Source organism: Podarcis melisellensis, assembly GCF_964234715.1.
Source record: "Podarcis melisellensis genome assembly, chromosome: 2".
Classification (NCBI taxonomy): Eukaryota; Metazoa; Chordata; class Lepidosauria; order Squamata; family Lacertidae; genus Podarcis; species Podarcis melisellensis.
This window is the reverse complement of record NC_138529.1, coordinates 59,011,431-59,032,227: the sequence shown is the minus strand read 5'-3', so window position 1 is coordinate 59,032,227 and position 20,797 is coordinate 59,011,431. Positions and strand designations below refer to the sequence as shown.

General features: G+C 42.2%; 1 protein-coding gene across 10 annotated transcripts in view; it reads right to left on the bottom strand.

The window, feature by feature from the left end:
* Positions 1-4,603, bottom strand: part of MYOT (myotilin) — a 54,488-nt gene extending 49,885 nt beyond the window's left edge. For 2 of the 10 annotated variants that reach the window (XM_081893450.1, XM_081893451.1), the window contains exon 1: positions 1,795-1,928. Coding sequence is in view for 7 of the 10 variants with exons in the window: in XM_081893459.1 (XP_081749585.1) it covers positions 2,019-2,064; positions 3,693-3,866 (220 nt within the window). In the remaining 3 variants the exon portion in view is untranslated. Of the gene's footprint in view, positions 1-10; positions 57-1,794; positions 1,965-2,018; positions 2,128-3,692; positions 3,939-4,543 lie in introns of those variants that run through there. The other 8 variants (XM_081893461.1, XM_081893459.1, XM_081893458.1 and 5 more) reach the window with 8 other exon arrangements.
* Between the last annotated feature and the right edge of the window lie 16,194 nt (positions 4,604-20,797).

The following is a 20,797-nucleotide window of genomic DNA, read 5'->3' as shown; positions in this document are numbered from 1 at the left end:
GTGTAAATACCTGCACAATGAACTCATCTACCGGCTTCAATTGAAGTCGGAAGGTCTGCCGCAGCCCTGCTCAGCTTCTCTATGGGCACAGCAATCCTCTACTCACATTCCTTTGGGTCGGGAGTTACGCTGTCACTACACTTGTGGGATGGTCACCGTATCCACTGTGTGCTCAGCCCAGGTGGGAAAATGAAAAACAGAAAATACAGAAAATGTTATGTCCCCAGCATCCCTGGAGACACTGTTGCAGCCCACCAATCAGTGGTTGGACCAGCAATGAAGCCCACATGCCACATGGACATGGACATGGAAGCAGCCAATCCATGAAGACTGAGGTGGAGTCTCATGTGGCTCTAATATGAAAGAAATGCACAGAAGCAAGTAAAGGCAGTGGCCAATGCTAAAGCTCCATTCTAATAATGCAGAAACACATCTGATCATGGAATCATTGGTTTAGATCCACACTAGGACATTTCCCCTCCTATTATCATCATATATTTTTTACTGAAATGGGTTGCCTACTTTTACGGTTGGAGGGGCACAATTTAATACCTGCATGCTCCCGGGATCACTGGCCCAAAGTCCCCCAATGAGAGGACTTCCAGTGCTGCCAACAGCAGATCCCACGATAGCGGATGCCAGCCGTGCAGTTAACTAAGGATAATCTGGGAGTAATTATCCTTACAACTTTCACTTACGGACCGTTCGATAACTACCTCTTGTTCCGATGGAAAGCGGAGGCTACAGAGTGCATAGCACTATACATATTGGAAACTCCCCAATGCGGTCACCATGAGCGGAGGTACTTCTGTTTCTTTTAAGAAGGATCTGAATTTGGACTTAAGAAACAGACATGTTCTGGATGAAGGAGAAAGATAACCTGCTAAATGAATCAGCCACTGAGTGCCAAGGTTTTGATCTGGAGAGGACTCTCATCATAATTGGAATGCTACGTAAGGGAAGAGGAGCCTTTTTCTCTTTTCACATTATATTTACATTATATTTGCTGTGCTATGAGTCGGCAAGTCTTCACTGAATGAATTACAATTATATATGGGATTCATATATGGGATATACAATTATATATGGGATTCAACAAGAACTTATAAGTTTCTTTATGGAATGCTTCAAAGAATAAAAAGGTAAAGGACCCCTGACAGAAGTCCAATCACAAATGACTCTGGGGTTGCGGTGCTCATCTCGCTTTACTGGGCGAGGGAGCTGATGTTTGTCCGCAGACAGTTTTTCCAGCATTTGACATCCACCCCACAGTGTATGGGTTGATAAACTGGTGCTGGTATGCTATATTTCTCATGTTGCTTCTTCAGGAAATCCTCCCAGCTCACTGAATGATCCAACAGCCATGCTTTCTAGCAGCCTCTCAAATAATTTGCTGCTTTATATACATTCCCAGGTGATGCTAAAGTTCAAGGATTCTCATCTATCTAATGTATTTCCTGTTGTCATTTAAACTAATGTCACCCCAAGATGTGTATGAGTGCTTACTGCTAATCTGAGGAGTCTTGGGACATGTTTGGATACTTGCCAGTCCACAGAAATGCTGCCTGGTTATTCAGCTATAATATCCATCAACATGGTGCACTTAAATGTTTTCCTTCAGTTCTCAGTCCCATAACCGTCTTTGCAAAATACACTGGACAATAGCAGCACTTTCTTTCCAATATTTACAACATGAGAAATATCCTTCCTCTGCTTGCTTGCATGCTCTCAATTCATTTCTATTTACACTAGTGAGAGTTAGTTTTCGGGCAGATTTGCTTTGACAAATTTTACCTCTCGTGCTTTGGTGTTTCCAGTTTGATGCATAATGTTTACTGGTCCTTGAGGCTGCTTCTGGACATCCAAGCCTTGGCCCTGAGACTGTGAAACAAACCTGTCCACTTACCTTCCAGGTTCCAGAAGAGGTAAGAGAGGGACAGGGTAAGCTGTGGACCAAGACTAACAGCTAGGGATGGGGGAACAAATTGATCCAATCAGCATTTAAAGGTAAAACTTACCTTTCCAAAGCACTAGGTGAACCAAAACACAGTCATCCTTTGAAACCTGAAATTCAATGAATTTTACACTGCAGTTCTCCAGCCAAATAATGCATACAAAATGCATGTCCTGGGGTAGGATGTGCATAAAAAGATATTTATTAGTGAAAATAACATACACAATGCATAATAATAGAGGGGGGAATTGTTCTGTTAGGTTGAAGTGTAACATGTATCTCAGTAAACATGTACCACACCAAAATGCTGGTGAATTTTCATGAGGACTTAAAAAACATAAATCACAAACTGATTTGGAAATGTAGAGAACTGAACTTAAGACTGAAAGAAATTATGGCAACTCTATTGTTTACTGATCCAAGCCAGTAAGCCTAAAGCTGCTATACAGGTTGTATGACATTTCTGACCTGTCCAGGCACCTTTTGATACCTGAACACAATGACCTTGGGCATGATCTTGCCAGATGTATGCATGCTCATGTTATATACATTTTTAAATCTATCCATTGGAAACAATGAGCCACAATTGCTTTCTCAGGATTGTCTCTGATTACTTATGTGAAGACCATATGTGAAGTTTTTAAAAAGAAAATCGTAGAATTGCCCCCACTTGTGGTGTCTCCTGTCACTTTGTGTGAAAATCATTACTGGGTGGGGGGCGGGAATACCTTGTCATTATTTGCACCTGGTTTGGATTATTCCACAAGACTTCCCTTTAGATCTCCGGTTGTTGTATATTATAACATGCTCCCATTTACTTAGTGCACTGAAATCCCTTGCATTTTTAATCCTTGGTGACATGATGAAAGCTGCTGGATGCATAAAGATTTTGGAAATCTCCCTGTATTCTTTCCAAACAAGTTCACTGATGGAATCCTTAAATTTTAGGAGCCTCAATCAAGATGGGTGGAAGGCCACTGGAAAGGCTAAAGGTTTGTGCACTGGTCTCATGCACAAATTTGCTCTACCTGCTGCTCTGCTGATTGTATGGAGTCATTAATTACCATACAGCTAACTAGCAAGATCTATATTTTATTCCCCTCACTGAAAGAAATGGAAGTTTATTGAAATACACATGTTGGGAATTAATGCAACTGAAGATAGCATTCACTGATATATCTCAGCATTGAGCCTGTTTCCCCCTCTATGATTCGTATCTTAATTCAATCAAATATATGCTTAATTCAATCAAATATATATATCTGATTTGATCCTGGAATGTCCCACTTTTCTTTAGGATGTCCCTATTTTCAATGGAGAAATGTTGGAGCATATGGAGTTACCTGACCCCCGAGCCATCTGAAGGCAATTCTGTATAGGGAAGGGGTGTGTGTGTGTGTGTGTGTGTGTGTGTGTGTGTGTGTGTTAAATAAAATAAAAGGTTGTCCATCTTCTTACCCACTCTCCACACACACTGTCTCCTCAGTAGGCCTAGTTTATTTAAGTACATAAGAAGAGCCTGCAGGCCAACCAGATGCCTGTGAGAAACTGGCAAACAGGACCTTCTCAAGAGCCCTCTCCCGTCCCATGGTTTCCAGCGACTGGAAGCATGCTGCCTCCAAGAGTGAAGGTAGGAGATGGCCATCAAGGCCTGTAGCCCCTGTTAGGACTACCCTGCATGAATTTGTCTAATCCTCTGCTTTGTTTCTACCTCTCTTTCTGTCAGTATCCCTCTGACCTTAAGTGTTGTTTCCTTATGGTTCTTCCTTCTCCTGCGGTGCAATTTCACTCCCCTCGCGTACCTTTGCTCTGCTGAGGCTTCAGGTAGCTGCCTCCACCTCTGCTGCCTCCATCCGCCCTCAGCAAGAGAGGTTTGCATCCCAGTCACATAAACATGACAGGAGTTTCCCATGCACTTTCACTGGGGCAGAAAAGTAAACAGGATATTCCCAGTGTGCACTTTGTTGTTGTTGTTGTTTTGTAATGGCCTCATGAACATGGGGGTTCCTCCCAGACACCTGAGGTTCCTCAGCGTGTACTTCAGCTCTATTTTATGCCTCTGTTAGCCCTGTGTCAATTTTACCTCTATTTTTGAGGCAAAATTGAGAAACTGAGGAAGAAATGTAAAAGCTTGATGAAAGCATGGAAGTCTTCATCAGATTACATTTACTTCACAGGCTCCAAACAGCTCCTGACTCAAATCGTGATCAAATAAATTTAGCTTCTTGACAGGCAGAGTTTCCGTTTTTAGGCCTTGCAAAACCGCTCCTGAATGTGTGGGATCCAATCCAACAGCTGCTCTCTCTCTCTCTGCTTATGTCTGTGAAAACACATTTGTGTTCCTTCAATCAAATGTTTCAAGCTTTCTTAGTAGAAATAATCAAGAGATAATTTATTCTCTCTCTCTCTGTTTTTAAACCCACTGTTTATGAATGCTCACTCCATTAATAAAATATGACTGCAGTCAAATGCACAGCTATTTGAGAATAAATTCTGTCAAACTCATTGATGCTTCTGAGTAAGCATGTATAGGCTTGGGATGTACATCAATTTGCTGTGGTGATTATGAAAAATGTCTATCATTATTACCTGGAGAGAAGCGTGAGAAAGGCTAGAGCCTCTATACTTCTGCATCAGTTGTGGGGACTCTGGTGCCCTCCAAGGCTTTTTTTTTTCAACCGAAACTCAGTTCTGGCACCTCTCATGTGGGCGCCATTGCCATTATAAGAGAACAAGGGAGGCGTTCATGGCAATTTCTGGTACCTCTTTTTCTAGAATAGCACTGGTGCCCTCCCAGTGTGATTGGAGTCCAATATTCATCAGCCCCAGATGGCAAGGCCCAATTATCAAGGGTGATGAAAGCCATAGTCCAACAACCTCTGGAAGGCCACAGGTTCCCTCGCTGTCTTACAGATTAGTCTTGTATAATATTGTTGCATGCCACCCCAATCTCCAAACTGTGTGAGATTCCAGGAGTTCCAGGCACTTACTCAGGGTTTGGTTTCCTTGGAATGAGGGACAGCGAAGATTTTAGCGTCTTTGTGATATATGGTTCATTTACACATATATACAACCCGAGCCTATGATGGAGGGGCTCACAGCATTAACATCGCAGAAAGCGCACCGATATTTTCACTGTAGTTTATTATGAAACACATTAATTGGTGGATCTCTTATCACAACAAAGTACTATACAAATCTGGAATTTTTTTTCTTATGTTTAAGCAGCAGGTGGCAGCAAACTTCCACCCATGAATTCAATCAACACGGTTCAATTCTACTTCGATCTACTTCAATCCGATTCTACTTCATCCCTATACCTTTATTACATGTTGTTTATTCCCTGAACTTCCACACTGCCAGTGGGTGGGGGCCTTTAGAGACCTTGAAGTTTCCCTTGGCCAGCAGGCCTCAGAGTTTATGTTTCAACATACTGTATTGACCCAGGCACCAAAAAAATAATATCTATCCTTTGAAAATAGAAGAAAGGTAGTCAGCTACTGACAAAGAGGTTCTGCAACTTCCAGTACGTATCAGAGAAAAGTATGATTTCTGTTAACTTACATGGCAGTTCTATGCATGTCCATGCAGAAGGAAGCCCTGTTGAGTTCAGTGGGGCTTACTCCCATGTAAATGTGACTAGGATGGCAGCCTTGATGATATCATTTTTTTGATAACAATTTATTAAATTTCCCAAAAGTAACAACAAAAACACCATCAACAATTTTTTAAACCATGATTTTGGTTGACTTCGCTCCCCTCCCCTTCTTGGCTTCAATGCTTAATATTCGTTCACGCACGTACTGAAACCTTATACTCTTAATCTTTCAATTTTAAACTTATTTCATCTTATTACAAGTGAGTTTTGAAAGTCATAATAATGTAGAAATCTATACACAAAGCTTTAAAGCTATGCATTCAACATTTATCCCTTTTTTAAAAAATTCAAAGTCCTCTTTCTTTCTTTCTTTCTTTCTTTCTTTCTTTCTTTCTTTCTTTCTTTCTTTCTGGGGGGGGGGGGGTTTCAAGTTAACTAGTTTGTCCTGTGTAATTCAATAGTTTATTTTGCCAGTCTTCTTTATCTTCTTTATTGGCAGAGGCTTCTTCCTTCTGTAGGGCCTGGCTGGTCTTGGCCTGGTGTCCACACTTGAGTACAGGAACAAAGTCTTCCGTTCAATAAGTCCAACAAAACCTGTACATCTCAATATTATAACTTCATTTTTTTTAAACAACAGTCATTTTCCACAGTCCTTTCCAATCTATGTATATCCTCTCCCAGGCCTTTTTAATGATTTTACATTGCCACCACATACAATAACCTTTTATTGCCCTCCCTTCCTGTTTCTTCTTTTTCACAATCAAGGCCTCCCAAATCAGCCTTAATGATATCATAACAAAATTGCCAACTTGTCACAGCTATTAAATTTCCATCTACCAAGTTGGTAGGCTTGGTTTTTCTGCAGACATTATTCCTCCTTGTGTTGCTTTATTCTTTTCAGTATTTAGATTTCCCTTTATTCCCTTTTCTCGTTATTTTCCTGGTGATGCTGATAATGAATAATATAATAAATATAACATAACATAACATAACATAACATAACATAATATAGTAGAATTGTGGAGTTGGACCCCAAATCATAATGTCCAACCCCCTGCAATATGATAATAAACAAATCTGTAGGGCCATCAAAGCTGTGTACAAGATAAAAAAGAATAAAAAACAAAAGCTCAAGCTCTGAAAATAATAAAATCAAACTCTAAAAAAATCTTCAGACATAAAATTGATATTCTAGGAAAGGCTTGTTAAATAAAAATTTATTCAGTAGGTGCCTAAACATCATGCTACGTGGCTGTCTGATTTTGGCTGGTAATTGATTCCAGAGAGCTGCAGCTAAAGCACTAAAATCCCTAATACAGGCTAAGTGCATCACAGGAGCATATGGTACTGTCAGCAGCTCCCCACCTGAGGGCTGCTGTTGCCCAGCAGGGATATATTGGTCCCTTAGATATCCTGGTCCCAAGCTGTGTGGGATACTGGCAGACAGTGCGGCTCCCTCAGCAGAGGTGTTATATGGTGTCATTGGGGTGCCCCAGTCAACAATTTAGCTGCAGCTTCTAGGTTAAGCCCAAGGGAAACCCCACATAGAGTGTGTTGCAGTAATAAAATCTTGAGATTACCAGTGTCAAGATTACCGTGGCCAAACTATTTTGGTCCAAGAATGACTGCAGTTGTTTTACCAGCTGATGCTAGTAAAAGGCACTCCTAGCCACCGAGGCCACCTGTGCATCAGATGACAAAGACAGACCCAGGAGCAGCCCCAGACTATATACCTGTTACTTCAAAGAGAGTGCAAACCCATCTGGAGCAGGTAACTGACTTACCTCCCAGACATGAAGATTAAGCAGTACTGTACGCATTCACTGGCCATATAACCCATCTGCCACTATTTGCCAAAGGCCCATCCTGTGAATTCATCAAATCTGTTCTTGCTCCCATGCTGCAATATCTGTCCATTTGCAAAATTGCTTGCAGTAGTTGAATTGTTTTACTTTGCTCCAAGCAATTCCTAGAACATGAAGGCACCCCAAATACGAATGTTCCTACTGCACAAACACAAACAATTCTGCCACTAAAGGTGAACACAGAAAAGGTGTCTTGAGATCACAGAGATGACTCTGGGTGGAATTCAATGTACCACTAAGTGGGATATATGACCAGGGAAGAAGGTCAGCTTGTGCAATTAGATCTCCCCTCCTCCTTCCCCTGCATGCCCCCTAAATCTGTTCTGGGATTTCCCCCAATTCTCCAGAGCAGATTTAGGCAGCACAGAGGGCAGAGAGGGAGGAAAGTCCTGTTGCATGAGTGGAATAAATCTGTGCAAGCAACAGCTGAATCCTGCCCTCTGATGCCTATTGGTTTGTACATCAGCAATAGTTCTAACTGTTGTGTTCTTCAATCCATCTCATTGGACAGAGCTGAGCTGAGCAGTTATCCAAGATTAAAGCAACCCTTGGTGTATAACTTTGTGTGGATTGCTCTAGCTTTGGAGATGCTAAGCAGAAGATGCTAAGCTATGCAGATGCCATCTGACCATTAATAGAGCACAGCAAAGTTTTTCTGTTCTGCCTCTTGTAATGATTTGCTTGGGGTTTCTGTTGTTTCCTCCCACCCCCACCCACTGACAGAAAAAACAGGGAAAACTAATGTACATGCACTTTTTCAAGGTTAGAACTCTCACCAGGAGGTTCCATAAACGAATCCTTCTTTTTCATGGAGTAATGTTGTTTAGATTACCTGACTCCAGGAGTGCTCAGACAATTTGTGCACATAGTCAGTTAGCAAAGTTGGTGTCCTGCTTTCCTTCATGCCTTACCATTCCACCCCCGCCCCCGAGAATTACAATGAGTAGGGTTGCCAGCTTCTTTTTTAATAGGCCCTGTTTCTATGTGTTTAACGGCACTCGGGCATAAAGTGAATCCAAACCCCTGAGGATTCACTGAGGGGTTTGCTCATTGGGCCCCTCAGTGATAAATCGGGAGGGGAGAGTGTCCCCATCCACCTTCTCCCTGCTGTTTCCCAGCCATGGTGAGGGTTTGCTCTGCCTGATTAGGATCCCAAGTGTTTGTTTTCTCAGATATAAGGCCCACTGAGTTTCCCAATGGCTTTTTTTAGCCATGGAGTCACAAACTGAATGGTCATAAAGCCCAGATCCCAGGCACCATGTCCTACACCTAAAACAACCTTGGCAGACCCTTGGATGGCCCAAGAGGTTTTGTTGTCTGAAGTGAAGGACAAGATGGTACCACCACTAGTCCAAGATACAGAAACTGACTGTACTGGAAGTAGAATCTCACTTCATTGTTCATGATGTGAGAGTTTACAGGGTGCAGAGCAGGGGAATGGCTGTTGCTGCTCTCTCCTCCACAACTACTGCCTGAGACAGCCGCCTCACTCTGCCTAATGATAGGACTCCGTAGTGTGTCTAAATAGCAGGCCTATTTCACTGAAGTGCACTTATTCTCTATTCACAGCTTTTATATACTGCTTGATTATAATAAGAAAAAAACCTCAAAACAGTTTACAAAAAGAATAAGACAATAAAAATCATAAGTAAAAAATCAAACAAAAAACCCAGTTAAAAGCAAATGTTCTCTTATTCCCTCTTCTGCCCCTGTGCCTATGCCACAAAGAAGCATTGCTACACCTACTTACCTGTGAGTACACCCCACTGAACAAAATGGTCCTTGCTTCTCAGTAGACATAGAATTATGCCAGTGCCTTTCAGAATGTATTTATCTTTATAGCAGACATGGTGAGCCTTTGGCTTTCTAGATGTTGTTGGGTTCCAACTCCCATCAGCTTGTAGGACCAGTGCTCAGGGATGACAGAAGTTGTAGTCCAACATACTGTATGAAGTGCCACAAGCTCCTCATCCATGAAATAAAATGCAAGGGAACCGTTTCCCCCCTCCAAGATTGAGTGACAAAGGTGACTTTGACAATTGAGTCCCTCCACATAATTTACTTTACTAATAAGCTGGAAGTTGGTTTGGCTTGGACTGGGACCATAGTATGGGACGAGGATGGGTTTAATCCTTGCTCTCCTACACCCCTGATCCAAATTATTTTCAATCAACCACAGTTAAACATTACATCTGAACCCTAAACTGTGGTTCATTGCCTTTATAAACTAAGATGCTTTGTTTCCAGGTTTGGACATAATGCTAAACTGGTTAGTTAAAATAGAAGTGAAAGCTTCTGATCTTGTGGCCATGCTAGAGGAGGGGAGGGGCAGCACACAAGCCTAAGGTTCCTCTAGATAATTTCTGTAATGGTAGAATCATAGAATCATGGAATTTCTGGATGGAATTGCTCTAGATAATTTCTGGAATGGTAGAATCATAGAATCATGGAGTTGGAAGGGAACCAAGGGTCATCTAGTCCAACCCACTGCAATGCAGAAATCTTACCTAAAGCGTCCATGGCAAATGACCATCACTATCAGATGTCTTCAGGTGAAGACATCTGAAGGCAGCCCTGTTTAGGGAAGTTTTTAATGTTTGATATTTTTTCATGCTTTCACTATTCTGCTGGAAGCTGCCCAGAGTGGCTGGGGAAACCCAGCCAGATGAGAGGGGTATAAATACAGTGGTACCTCGGTTCAAGAACAGTCCATTTTAAGAACGATTTGGTTTACAAACTCCGCAAAACTGGAAATAGTGTCTTGGTTTGAGAACTTTACCTTGGTCTAAGAAACGGAATCAGAATGATGGAAGGGCACTGGCAGCGGGAGGCCCCATTAGGGAAAGTGCACCTCGTTTTAAGAATGGTTTTTGTTTAAGAACGGACTTCCGGAACGGATTAAGTTTGTAAACCAAGGTACCACTGTAATAAAATGATGATGATGATGATGATGATGATGATGATATCTGAATGCAGCCAATGATTGACAGCATATATGAGTAAACCATGGTGAATTTAAGAGCAAGATTTTGGTTTCATTCTTTTACCATGATTTTACAACCAAGTATATAATTTGCTTAGTATAATTCTACATTAAAACCATTTTATAGCATTTTTTTTTTAGAGTTTTGCACATTAAAAAAGAAACACTTCTGGCTACATAATATCATTGCTAACTTTGTTTTCATATGTAATCATGAATTTGTTATATCTTGGTTTTAAAGTAATTGGATAAAACATGGCTTAACAAGATTTAATGTGGTTATACAGGGTGGCAGCTGCTTGAGCTTAAATGAAATTAGATTAAGGATAGACAATAATAACATTCCATGGTTCTGGGATTTTCTGTTGAGGAACTACATGCAACAAACCTAAGGGACAGGAATAGAACCTTGAAGACTAAATTTGAAATAATAATTATAAATAAAAAATCAGTAGAAGCAATCTTCTAAAAAATATTATGTATTTTAATAGAAGCTCATCTGGAAAATAAGTTTAATCAACAATGGGAGAAAATCACCAGCAGGACAATAACAGTGGATACATAGACTCATATTCTTTTTTGTGAGTCTGGAGGCATTTCTTTATTAATCTTAAGGGGAAAGAGCTTCAAGTCACATATTGCTAGCTCCAGTTCCAGGAAACAAAAGCAAGTTCCAGCAAGGCAAAGGTCAGAACGAAAAAGAGGATAAGTGCAGTAAGCAAGGTCAGGCAAATCCCAAAGCCCAAAAGGCAAACAAGTAAATTTGGCAACACCTTGGATAGATCTCAGCTACACTTTAAAAACAACAACCATCGACTCCCCTTCCTTTGCCAACTCTGGCACCGAATGAAACCTTACCTCAACCTTTAAATCCTTATAGCCGAGATGTTCCGCAGTTTGTCTTCTCTTCACCCCTAGCACGCGCCTGTACTTTACTCCAGTTAAAGTCCAATTAGCAGGATATCCTCTACTTCCAGGAATGGATTGTGTGGGTGTGTGGGTGTTGCGACAGTCAGAGTGCTCCATGCACCCAGTACCTTTGCTTGCCCTTGCATTCTATAGGGAAGTGAGTGCCAGACCACAGGGCACTCTGCAGGTGAGAGCCCGTTTCTCTCCCACCCAGAGAGAAATTCAAAGAATGAGTTTCCCCCATCATTCTGTGCTTATCTCTGTCTGTCTCTCCCTGCAGTGTCAAGGGAGACCTCCATTCCTGGTGCAGGCGGAAACTGGAAGCCACATATAAGGCACTTTTAATCAGCCTTTCATTGTTTTGGAGGTTCCTGCGATTTTGTCTGTTATACTGTTGGGGAGCCTTCCCCTTTGTTAACTGTTATTTTACCCCACAGTAGGTGTTGACGTTACAATAACCCAAACCTGACTTTATTTAATTCAATATTATATATGCAGTTTAGAACCGTCTAAAGATGTGCCTCTGGATCCAGACCATAGAAGCTGGCATTGTCAAGGATGTCACAAGTACAGAAAAAGACCATGGTTGTATGCATAAGATTTCTTCTCTCATCCTACTAATGGATGGCTAGTGCTTTAAACAGGACATCTTGGGCAGTATGCTAATGATTTTTTTGGGTGGAGGGAAGAGGGAAAAGGATGTGTTCAGACCCAGTCAAGAACTAGCTGACCTGCTAGGAAAAAGTATTGAGGACATTTATTGTTTTAGCCTTCCAAATCTCATTAAATAAAGAGATCATGTATATTAGTAATGAGGAAGAGAATTGTGTTGACATAAGGCTGAAATTTATCTCTCAACACAGTTAATTGCTTCTTTGAAATGTTAACTGGAGGGGTTTTATGGAGGATCCCTGCAGCATAAGCCTATAACTTGTGTACATTTACCACTACACCTCCACACACACTGCACCAGCAAAATGTTGGACATTTTTCATCCTAAGACTGCTGTTGGTATTTTCCATTCTCATTGCCAAGCGAATAAATGCTTAAGATGGGGCTCTCACAAGATGCAGAGCCAAGGTTCATTAACACACGTTAACTGAAATGCTTGCAAAGATGGAAAACTGTAAATAATCCCCTAATGGAGCATTTAGAATTCACTTTATCAACTTTCCCAAACGGAACATACCACCGGATTACTAGTGCTCCAGTTTGAGAAGCAGCTTGTTATTGTTAAGAGCTGGGTGGGTTTGAAACACGACAACTTCTGCTTAATATCTCTGCATTCTTACAATGTAGAAGCTACAGAATGAGCAAGTCTGGCACTCAAATGCAAGGATGTGGAACTTTGATCTCAAATAGAAAGAGGTATGTCTATGCATCATGGCAAGATTTGCAGAGCTCATTTTTTGACCTAAAGGGGAAAACTTCTGGTTGGATTCCAGTTCAGATCTTAGACACACAACAAAGAATCACTGTATTTTTCTGTGTATAACATGAATCCATGTATAAGACGACCTCTATTTTTTTGGACCACAACAAAAAAAATTGGGGGGGGGGGGTGATTGCCAAGAGTTGTTGAGCTTCTTTGATGGGGGTCACCAACACAAATCATTCTACAATGCAAATCACACACATTGCTGCAGCCAACTAGCATTAGAACGCTCTACACAAAAAGCCCACCTGCACACTCGACACAACCACAGCCGATTGCACACATGCCTAGCCGCTGCCATAAATAGCCCGTCCAATTGCCACAGCTACAGCCAGTCGTCAGTAGGCCTTGCCACAGCAACCAATCATGCGTCCAATCGCCACTGACAATCTCCTACTGGCTGCTGCCACCAATCGCCCATCCCTCCTCTGCTGTCTGTGTATAAGATGACCCGCAATTTTTGCCTATTATTTCTATAGGAAAATTATCATCTTATACTTGGGAAAATATGCTAAGCGCACGTGCACACACACACACCAGTATAATGAATTGAAAAAAAAAAAGTTTAAAATAACTTTTGTAAAAACAAACAAACAAACAAACAAACCCAGAAGTCTTTGTCTTCTTTCCATCTCTGGGCTAGTAGCATCCACATTGCTGTTGTCACATACATGAAACGTCTTTTCTGTTCCTTTGGAATGTCGGTACCTACAATTCCTAATAAAAGACTTCTGGGTTTGTTTGTTTAAGTCTTTTATTAGGAATTGTAGGTACCGACATTCCAAAGGAACAGAAAAGACGTTTCATGTATGTGACAACAGCAATGTGGATGCTACTAGCCCAGAGATGGAAAGAAGACAAAGCCCCTACCAGAGAGGAATGGCAAACCAAGCTGTTGGACTATGCCGAAATGACAAAACTTACCGGAAGGCTCAGGAACCAAGAAGACCAAAACTTCAACGAAGAACAGGAGGAGAGAACTGCCTTCTACTGAGCTCATTCACAGGGCCATCTTAAACATATGCAACGCCGGGGTGCAAAGATCCACCCCTAGGTTGCCCAGAGTTGTTGCCCTTTTTTTAGGGGGAGACCCCACCAAAGATGTTGGCTTTTTTAAAGGAAATAGTTGTTTACCTTTAGAACCTTTAGAACGGTTGTGGGACACAAGGACTCACAGCGCCAACCAAAAGGGGTGCCAGCGCCCCACACACAGGGTCGTACGAAGGGGGGGTGCGGGTTCCATGCTGGGGGGGACAAAATGTCGGGCAGCATGCACAGTCGCCGCGCTGTCCGCCCGCTGCCTCCCCCCTGCATGGCGGTTAACTGTTTCGGATGCATGTTGCATTCCTCCTTCTTGACATGGAATGCTCTCTATTGGAGTCTCCAGGTCCATAAGAAGGGAGAGCAGGGACCTTGAAGTTCCCAACAGGTGTTGCTTGTGCAAGCAAGCAAGCAAGCACACAGGTCACCTTTGTCACAGGTGTGTCACGCCTATGTCCTGGCCAGGTCTGCACCCAATCTTGTTTCTGTACACTCTTGTTTGTTCTCAGTAACCAAAAACATATTATCAACATATACAAGGAAAAAAGTTGTTTTTCTTCATTTGCAAGGCATCGTACAAAACAAAGTGACACTAATAAAGAAAAGTTCCAGGGTGGCAACAGAACTATCCAGCAATATCAGGTTATAGGAAAACTGGTTAATTGATTGGTTAATTGATTTGGTTAACTGATTTGGCAACTTCCATGCACATGACGTCTGATGCTAATTCCCCCCCCCCAAAGAGTTAAATGAGATTCAGGTGAGGGCCATATGCCTTGTCAATCCCAGCAGGTATATAACAGGAAGACCCGGCATGCCCAGGCTGATGGCGGGTTTGATGCGCCCCTCTGTGACATTTTTCTGCCAGAAGTCCTACCTAAGTTACTATTTGCCTCCAAAGATGCCATTTGCTTTTCTTTATCAACAGAAAACGGTGCTTATCATGTTATTAAGTTATCATCTATTTATGACTTTACTTCCTATTTGTAATAAAAAGATAATAATATCAGCCTCTTTACATTACAGAGATAATGGGAGGAATTCAACATTGCGTTCTTCTACCTGTTGCATCAACACATGCATTTCAGCTCGCCAAACAGAATGATTTCCTCTCCCTGTGCACTGTTCTGGGGGTTCTCCTGAACCCTCTGAGCCAATTTGAAGGAGCATAGGGCACGTGTGTGTGTGTGTGTGTGTGTGTGTGTGGAGTCCTTTTGGTGAAGCAGAAGTAATAAAATCATAGAATTGTAGAGTTGGAAGGAACCATGAGGGTCATCTAATCCAATCTTCTGCAGCGCAGGAATCTTTTGCCAGCGACTCTGAGATTAAGAATCTCATGCTGTATTGACAGAGCTTTCCCAGCTCTATATCATTGTGCAGGACCTCCACTGATGGGACTCATTAGGTGAATCCTGTCCAATGTATGCCACGGGTAGTTAATGTGGTGCCCCCCAGAAGTTGTTAACTCCCATTATCCATGATCATTGGTCATGCTAGCTAGACCTGATGTGAGTTGCTGTCCACGACATCTGGAGGACACCACCTTGGTTATTCCTGATGTAGATGACACATACTTGCTTAGTTAGGAAAAGTGCTATATAGACACTAACAGCGTACACAATCGAGTGTGGGTAGTTTGACCAGAGTGCCGCTGAAATAAGCTTTCAATACATGGCAAAGCTTCCGTATTAGCAATAAATGATACCTAACAACGATGGACATGCCAATTTGGCATCAAGGAGCCCACCTCACATAGAATCACATGGGCTGTCAGTAACAGCCAGCAGTGGCTCTCTCAGAGCAGTCCTCCATGAACCAATGGTTTGGAGGTTTGCACATAGCTTTGGCTACAGCAGCAGCAGCAGCTAAGCTGTGCCTCTCCAGATGCTGCTGGGCTGAAACTCCCAGCATTTCTGACTGTTGGGATTGCAAGCTGGGGCTGGTGGGAGCTGGTGTCTGACAACACCTGGAGGGCCACAGGTTACCTTCACTGGGCTTCACTGGGGTACACACTTGTATTTCAGTTTTTGTGAGGGGAATGACCACAGTTTGACCAGATTGGTAGCTCAGTGTGAAAGAACAAGGCAGTAGGAAACAGGAGGCATAGGCTTGTGTTGTTGGCTCAGCATAAGTCTTGCCCTTCTTACCTCTGCTTCAGGTGGGATGTCTAGCTTTATTATTATTTTTTAAGTACCACATGAATAGTCATGCACTTACTTGTTCAATCATCACTGTATCACTTCAAAATGGCTCTTTAAAAACCTTTGAATTTCTCAGCAACAACGTTGAGATCTATCTTGTTAGCACTATTCACAGCTGGTAGAACTGTAGTAACCTTGTGGAACTGTTTTTTGTTTGTTCTTTGTTTGTTTACCAGAGACTGATTCTTGAGATGAATAGATATATTTGGGTTGAATCTGTTTGAAACATGTGCAGTCTGTTTTACTTCCTCTGTATGTAATGGTCCATATGTAGGTATGAGTTCTGCAAGGACAGCTGGCCTGAAAATACACTGACAGATGGCCTTTTAAATAACTTTCACATTCCAAAGGCAAAGTGCATAACCCAATTTAACTAGTGATCAGAATAATAAGAGGAGGAGGAGGATGCAAGACACTGTGATAGCCTTGGTTGAACAACAATGTACATCCAAGTCTGAAACTGGTGGAGCTGAACCCTTCCCCACCAATGTTCCCTCTCCCAAATAGCCTTTGAAAGCTGCTCTTTTTTGTCACAGAGCTCCTCTTGGAGAAAACAGATTTAAAAGTCAGGTTTTGCAGGGGATGGGGGTAAGTAGGTAAAAGAAGGGTTTGGCTGCTTTCTACAAATCTGACAGTGACCCTATCCTAACATGGGGCTGCCAAAATGTATAATTTGGTGCTACATTTTATTCTGGTGGAAGTGAAATGTTTGATTGACTATTACTTTTCAGTTAGTTCAGCTATGTTACAGGGAAATGGCATCTTGTACAATTGTCTCATTCTAATCAAAGAGCTGTTGCATTCCCCCTGCCCTGAAAAACCAGTATAACAGCAAATGTCTTTCTTGCAAGAAGCTTCTATCTAGTGTGTGTGTATTTAAACCTCCTTTTTCAAAGTACCCTGAGCACAATTTGTACAATTTCAACTCAGAGGGAAAATAACGTTTTTCTTCCTTTTACTATTGCTACTAAAAAGGAACAAAATGACCCTGTTGCTAAACAGTAGATAAGATATGAGCCTATGGAATTGTGGAATGTGCAAATAATGGGAAAGAGTTACTTTGCAAATGACATTCTTTGTCACAGACACTAAATCAGTGGATTCCCTGGTTACTCCATAAAATGCCTCTGAACAAAGCCAACCAGCTTTTGAGAAAACAGGCATTCAGTTTGGAGATTGCATGAGAGATCTGAAAAATTGAGTAGGCATGCTGGTTCTTCTGTTTAAAGAGGAAAGTTTCCAGCATATCTCTGCTACCTGGCGTTTTAATTGCCTGCGTGTATCAACCATCTGGTATTAAGAATGACTTTCTAACGTGAATAATTAAGCAAATATCATCTGAATGCCGAATAGCCCATACACCCACATTGCAATCAATGGTTGTATCAAAGTCCACACTGTCTAGCTGCCTTGACCAAGGCAAGTCAATTGATTATATGGCCTGCTGTTCACATGGAAGCAATGTAGTTAACATGATGGACCACAAGAAACCTAGAAAGTGTGTTCTGCTGTGAGAAATGCAACACGATCCCGTACATGTTTACTCTCTGAAGTAATTCCCACCCAGATAACTGGATTTACAGCAAATGTGCAAGGTCCTGTAGCTGGCCCTTACAGCTGAAACACATCAGAGTAATTATGAGGTCAATTTTTATTTGGCTAAGACTATGTTTTGAATATAGGGACACAGGTGGCGCTGTGGGTTAAAGCCTCAGCGCCTAGGACTTGCTGATCGAAAGGTCGGCGGTTCGAATCCCTGCTGCGGGGTGCGCTCCCGCTGCTCGGTCCCAGCGCCTGCCAACCTAGCAGTTCGAAAGCACCTCCGGGTGCAAGTAGATAAATAGGGACCGCTTACCAGCGGGAAGGTAAACGGCGTTTCCGTGTGCAGCTCTGGCTCGCCAGAGCAGCGATGTCACACTGGCCATGTGACCCGGAAGTGTCTCCGGACAGCGCTGGCCCCTGGCCTCTTGAGTGAGATGGGCGCACAACCCCAGAGTCTGTCAAGACTGGCCCGTACGGGCAGGGGTACCTTTACCTTTACCTTTACCTTATGTTTTGAATATGCAGTGGGTTGTCTTAAATGGAAGAACATGTGATTTCTAAAACTTTCCAGCACAGCCAAAGTTATACCTAACTCAGCTCCAAAGGAATAGATATCCAGTCAGCTGTATAATTTGAAGTATCGGCATGTTTCAGTATTTCTGACACCTACAGTCTAGATCAACCAGTACTCGGATTATAGTGGAACAAGTAGGGGGCCCTTAGTGAAATGCAGAAAAACCATCCCTTTGTTTACCTCAGTTTTAACCAAATCATGGTGCTTAGTCCTTCCAGAATATTCTTTTTTTAAAAAACCCATCATTCAAAGAAATCTGTTGCCGTTCTGCATATGTCAATTTAGTCAATGTTACAATTCCCTGGATATTTTAAAACCTTTCTGAAACTTGAGGTGTTGTCTTCCCTGCCCCAAGCTTTAGCAGCAGAGACTAAATTTAATAATGCTGTACTCCCAAGACTTTCTGTCTTTTAAATAATTTCATGTTAATATTTTGCAGCTTTATGGCAATGACTATCTAATTATTTCTGCAATAAAATAACAGGCTGTGCTCCAGTAAATCTAGATTATTGAACATAAAAAAGGCAGTGCCCAAACAGATGCTTAAAATCTGCCTGGCGTACATTGCATTTCTAGCAGTTAAAGTTCTGCTGTTGGGTACATCCAACTTTGTATGGAGTTGTTAAATACCATTGGTACAGGATTTTCTAAAGTTTTATCACTAAACTATCTATCACCCTGTGATGACTTAGTGATAGAACTTACAGTTTGACTACATATGTCTCAAGTTCACTTTCTAGCTAAAGGATATCAGAGTGGTTTGGGCAGCCCAGTCAGATGGACAGGGTAACAATAAAAACAATTATTATTATTATAGAAGGTGGAGAAACAGTTCAGTCCAAGATTGTGGAGAGCTGCTGCCTTTGGGACACTTGACCAGTCTTCCCCAACCTGATGCCGTCCACATGTTTTTGAATGCAACTCCTGTCTGCCTCCGCTAGCACAAATGTGCTGTCAGAGGATGATGGGAGTTTTAGGCCAGGGCACCAGGTTGGGTGCTGGTATAGTGTAATTTTGTGTGCTCATGGGAAATATTTAAGGACATAGCCAGAAAGAGACAGATGAATTATGTATGAATTAGGTATCTGAAGAAGTGTGCATTCACATGAAAGCTTATACCAAGAACAAACTTATTTGGTCTCTAAGGTGCTACTAGACATTTATATATATGTATGTGTGTATATATATATATCGACTGTGTCAGACCAACATGGCTACCTACCTAAATCTATTAATTAATGGTTTGATAAGAAGGGTTTAAGAATGTTTCACAGAAAACATAAAGCTGCAACACCAAGCAGAAAGCTGTAGGTTTGCTTGGGAACAACTGAATACAGTACATGTTTCAAAGGTTTGTCTTTCAGAAAAAAAGTGCAGCTTGGAACAAAGACCCAATTTCATTAATACCCTCTTTTAAAGGAGAGAGGGGTGGAGGAAAAGTAATAAGAAGATTAAAAACGGACACACCAAGGGATTACAGGTCTGTGGACGTGACACTGAATTTACTCAGTGGAGAGGTGCTGATGTTCATATCAGCTCAGCAGATCAAATCTCTGGTCTGAAAGCACACCCCACTAATTCCAGATATGTAGCAGGGCAGACTGGGGTTTCTGTGTAGCATTTTGTATAGACTTGGCTGCATTTCCTTTCTAACTGTTCCTCCATTACAGTACTATGATGGTACGTTCAGATTTGGGCACTTCCTGGTTTTTGAAGGGAAGGGGCTCACACAAGGTGGCATCAGTGAGCCTACCTCCTTCTTCCCACAGTCACTGTTGCCCATCCACTTGCCCTCTGTTTCTGGATGCAATCTGCAGAACCTTCCAGAGGGAGCGTGCAACAGGACTGGTGTTCAGTCTCCTGACGCTTATCATTGCAGAAGGGCCAGGTGAACAGGCAGTGCCACAAGGAGGCTGGGAGGCTATGGGGCTCAGCAGTGGGCGTGGGCCTCAGCAGGTGGCTCAGCATGCCAGTCCTGCTTGCATCCTGCCCCTCCTCAAAGATGCCAAGGAGGTACATGAAGTAATTATCTCACTTTATCCTTTCAACAGCACCTCTAGGATAGGATAGGATAGGATAGGATAGGATACTGTCCCCACCACAAGCAGTTTGTATCTGGGATACTTACCCACTCCACCCTTCCCTTCCCTTCACTCCACCGCACACCACATCACCTCAGAGTGCTTCTCCATCTTCTGTAGCCTTCAGAACATTGTGTATAAGATAAGCTGAATGTTGTTTTGTATTTCATTATTTGTTTTACAGGTTTCTGTTCATTCATGCTAAAATGGGGGCAGAGGGAAGCAAATGGAGACCTTATGACAATGGGACTTGTTGCTAGGTCTGTGGTTCTTCACATCCCATCGATTTCAGTGGGATTTAAGCAATCTGCTTTGCTGCCCTCCCACTCTGCCTGCACGGCCACAATGTGTCCTACTTAACCTCCTGGGAGAAAAGAAATAACTTGTAAATATAACTGAAGGCTTTTCTTTTCTTTTTCTTTTTGGAATACGTAGTAGGAGTGGAACAGGGAAGCTAGGAGCTGTAATGAAAGAAGCTGCTCCAGGGGCCCAAATGTTCAAGCCTTATTAAGAAGCAATCTGTCCACTGCTGCAGTTCTTCTTTTCTTCTTCTTCTTTTTTAAAGCAGCCTTTTCTTCAAAAATAATAATGTGAGTTCCTGGGCTCCCAAAGGA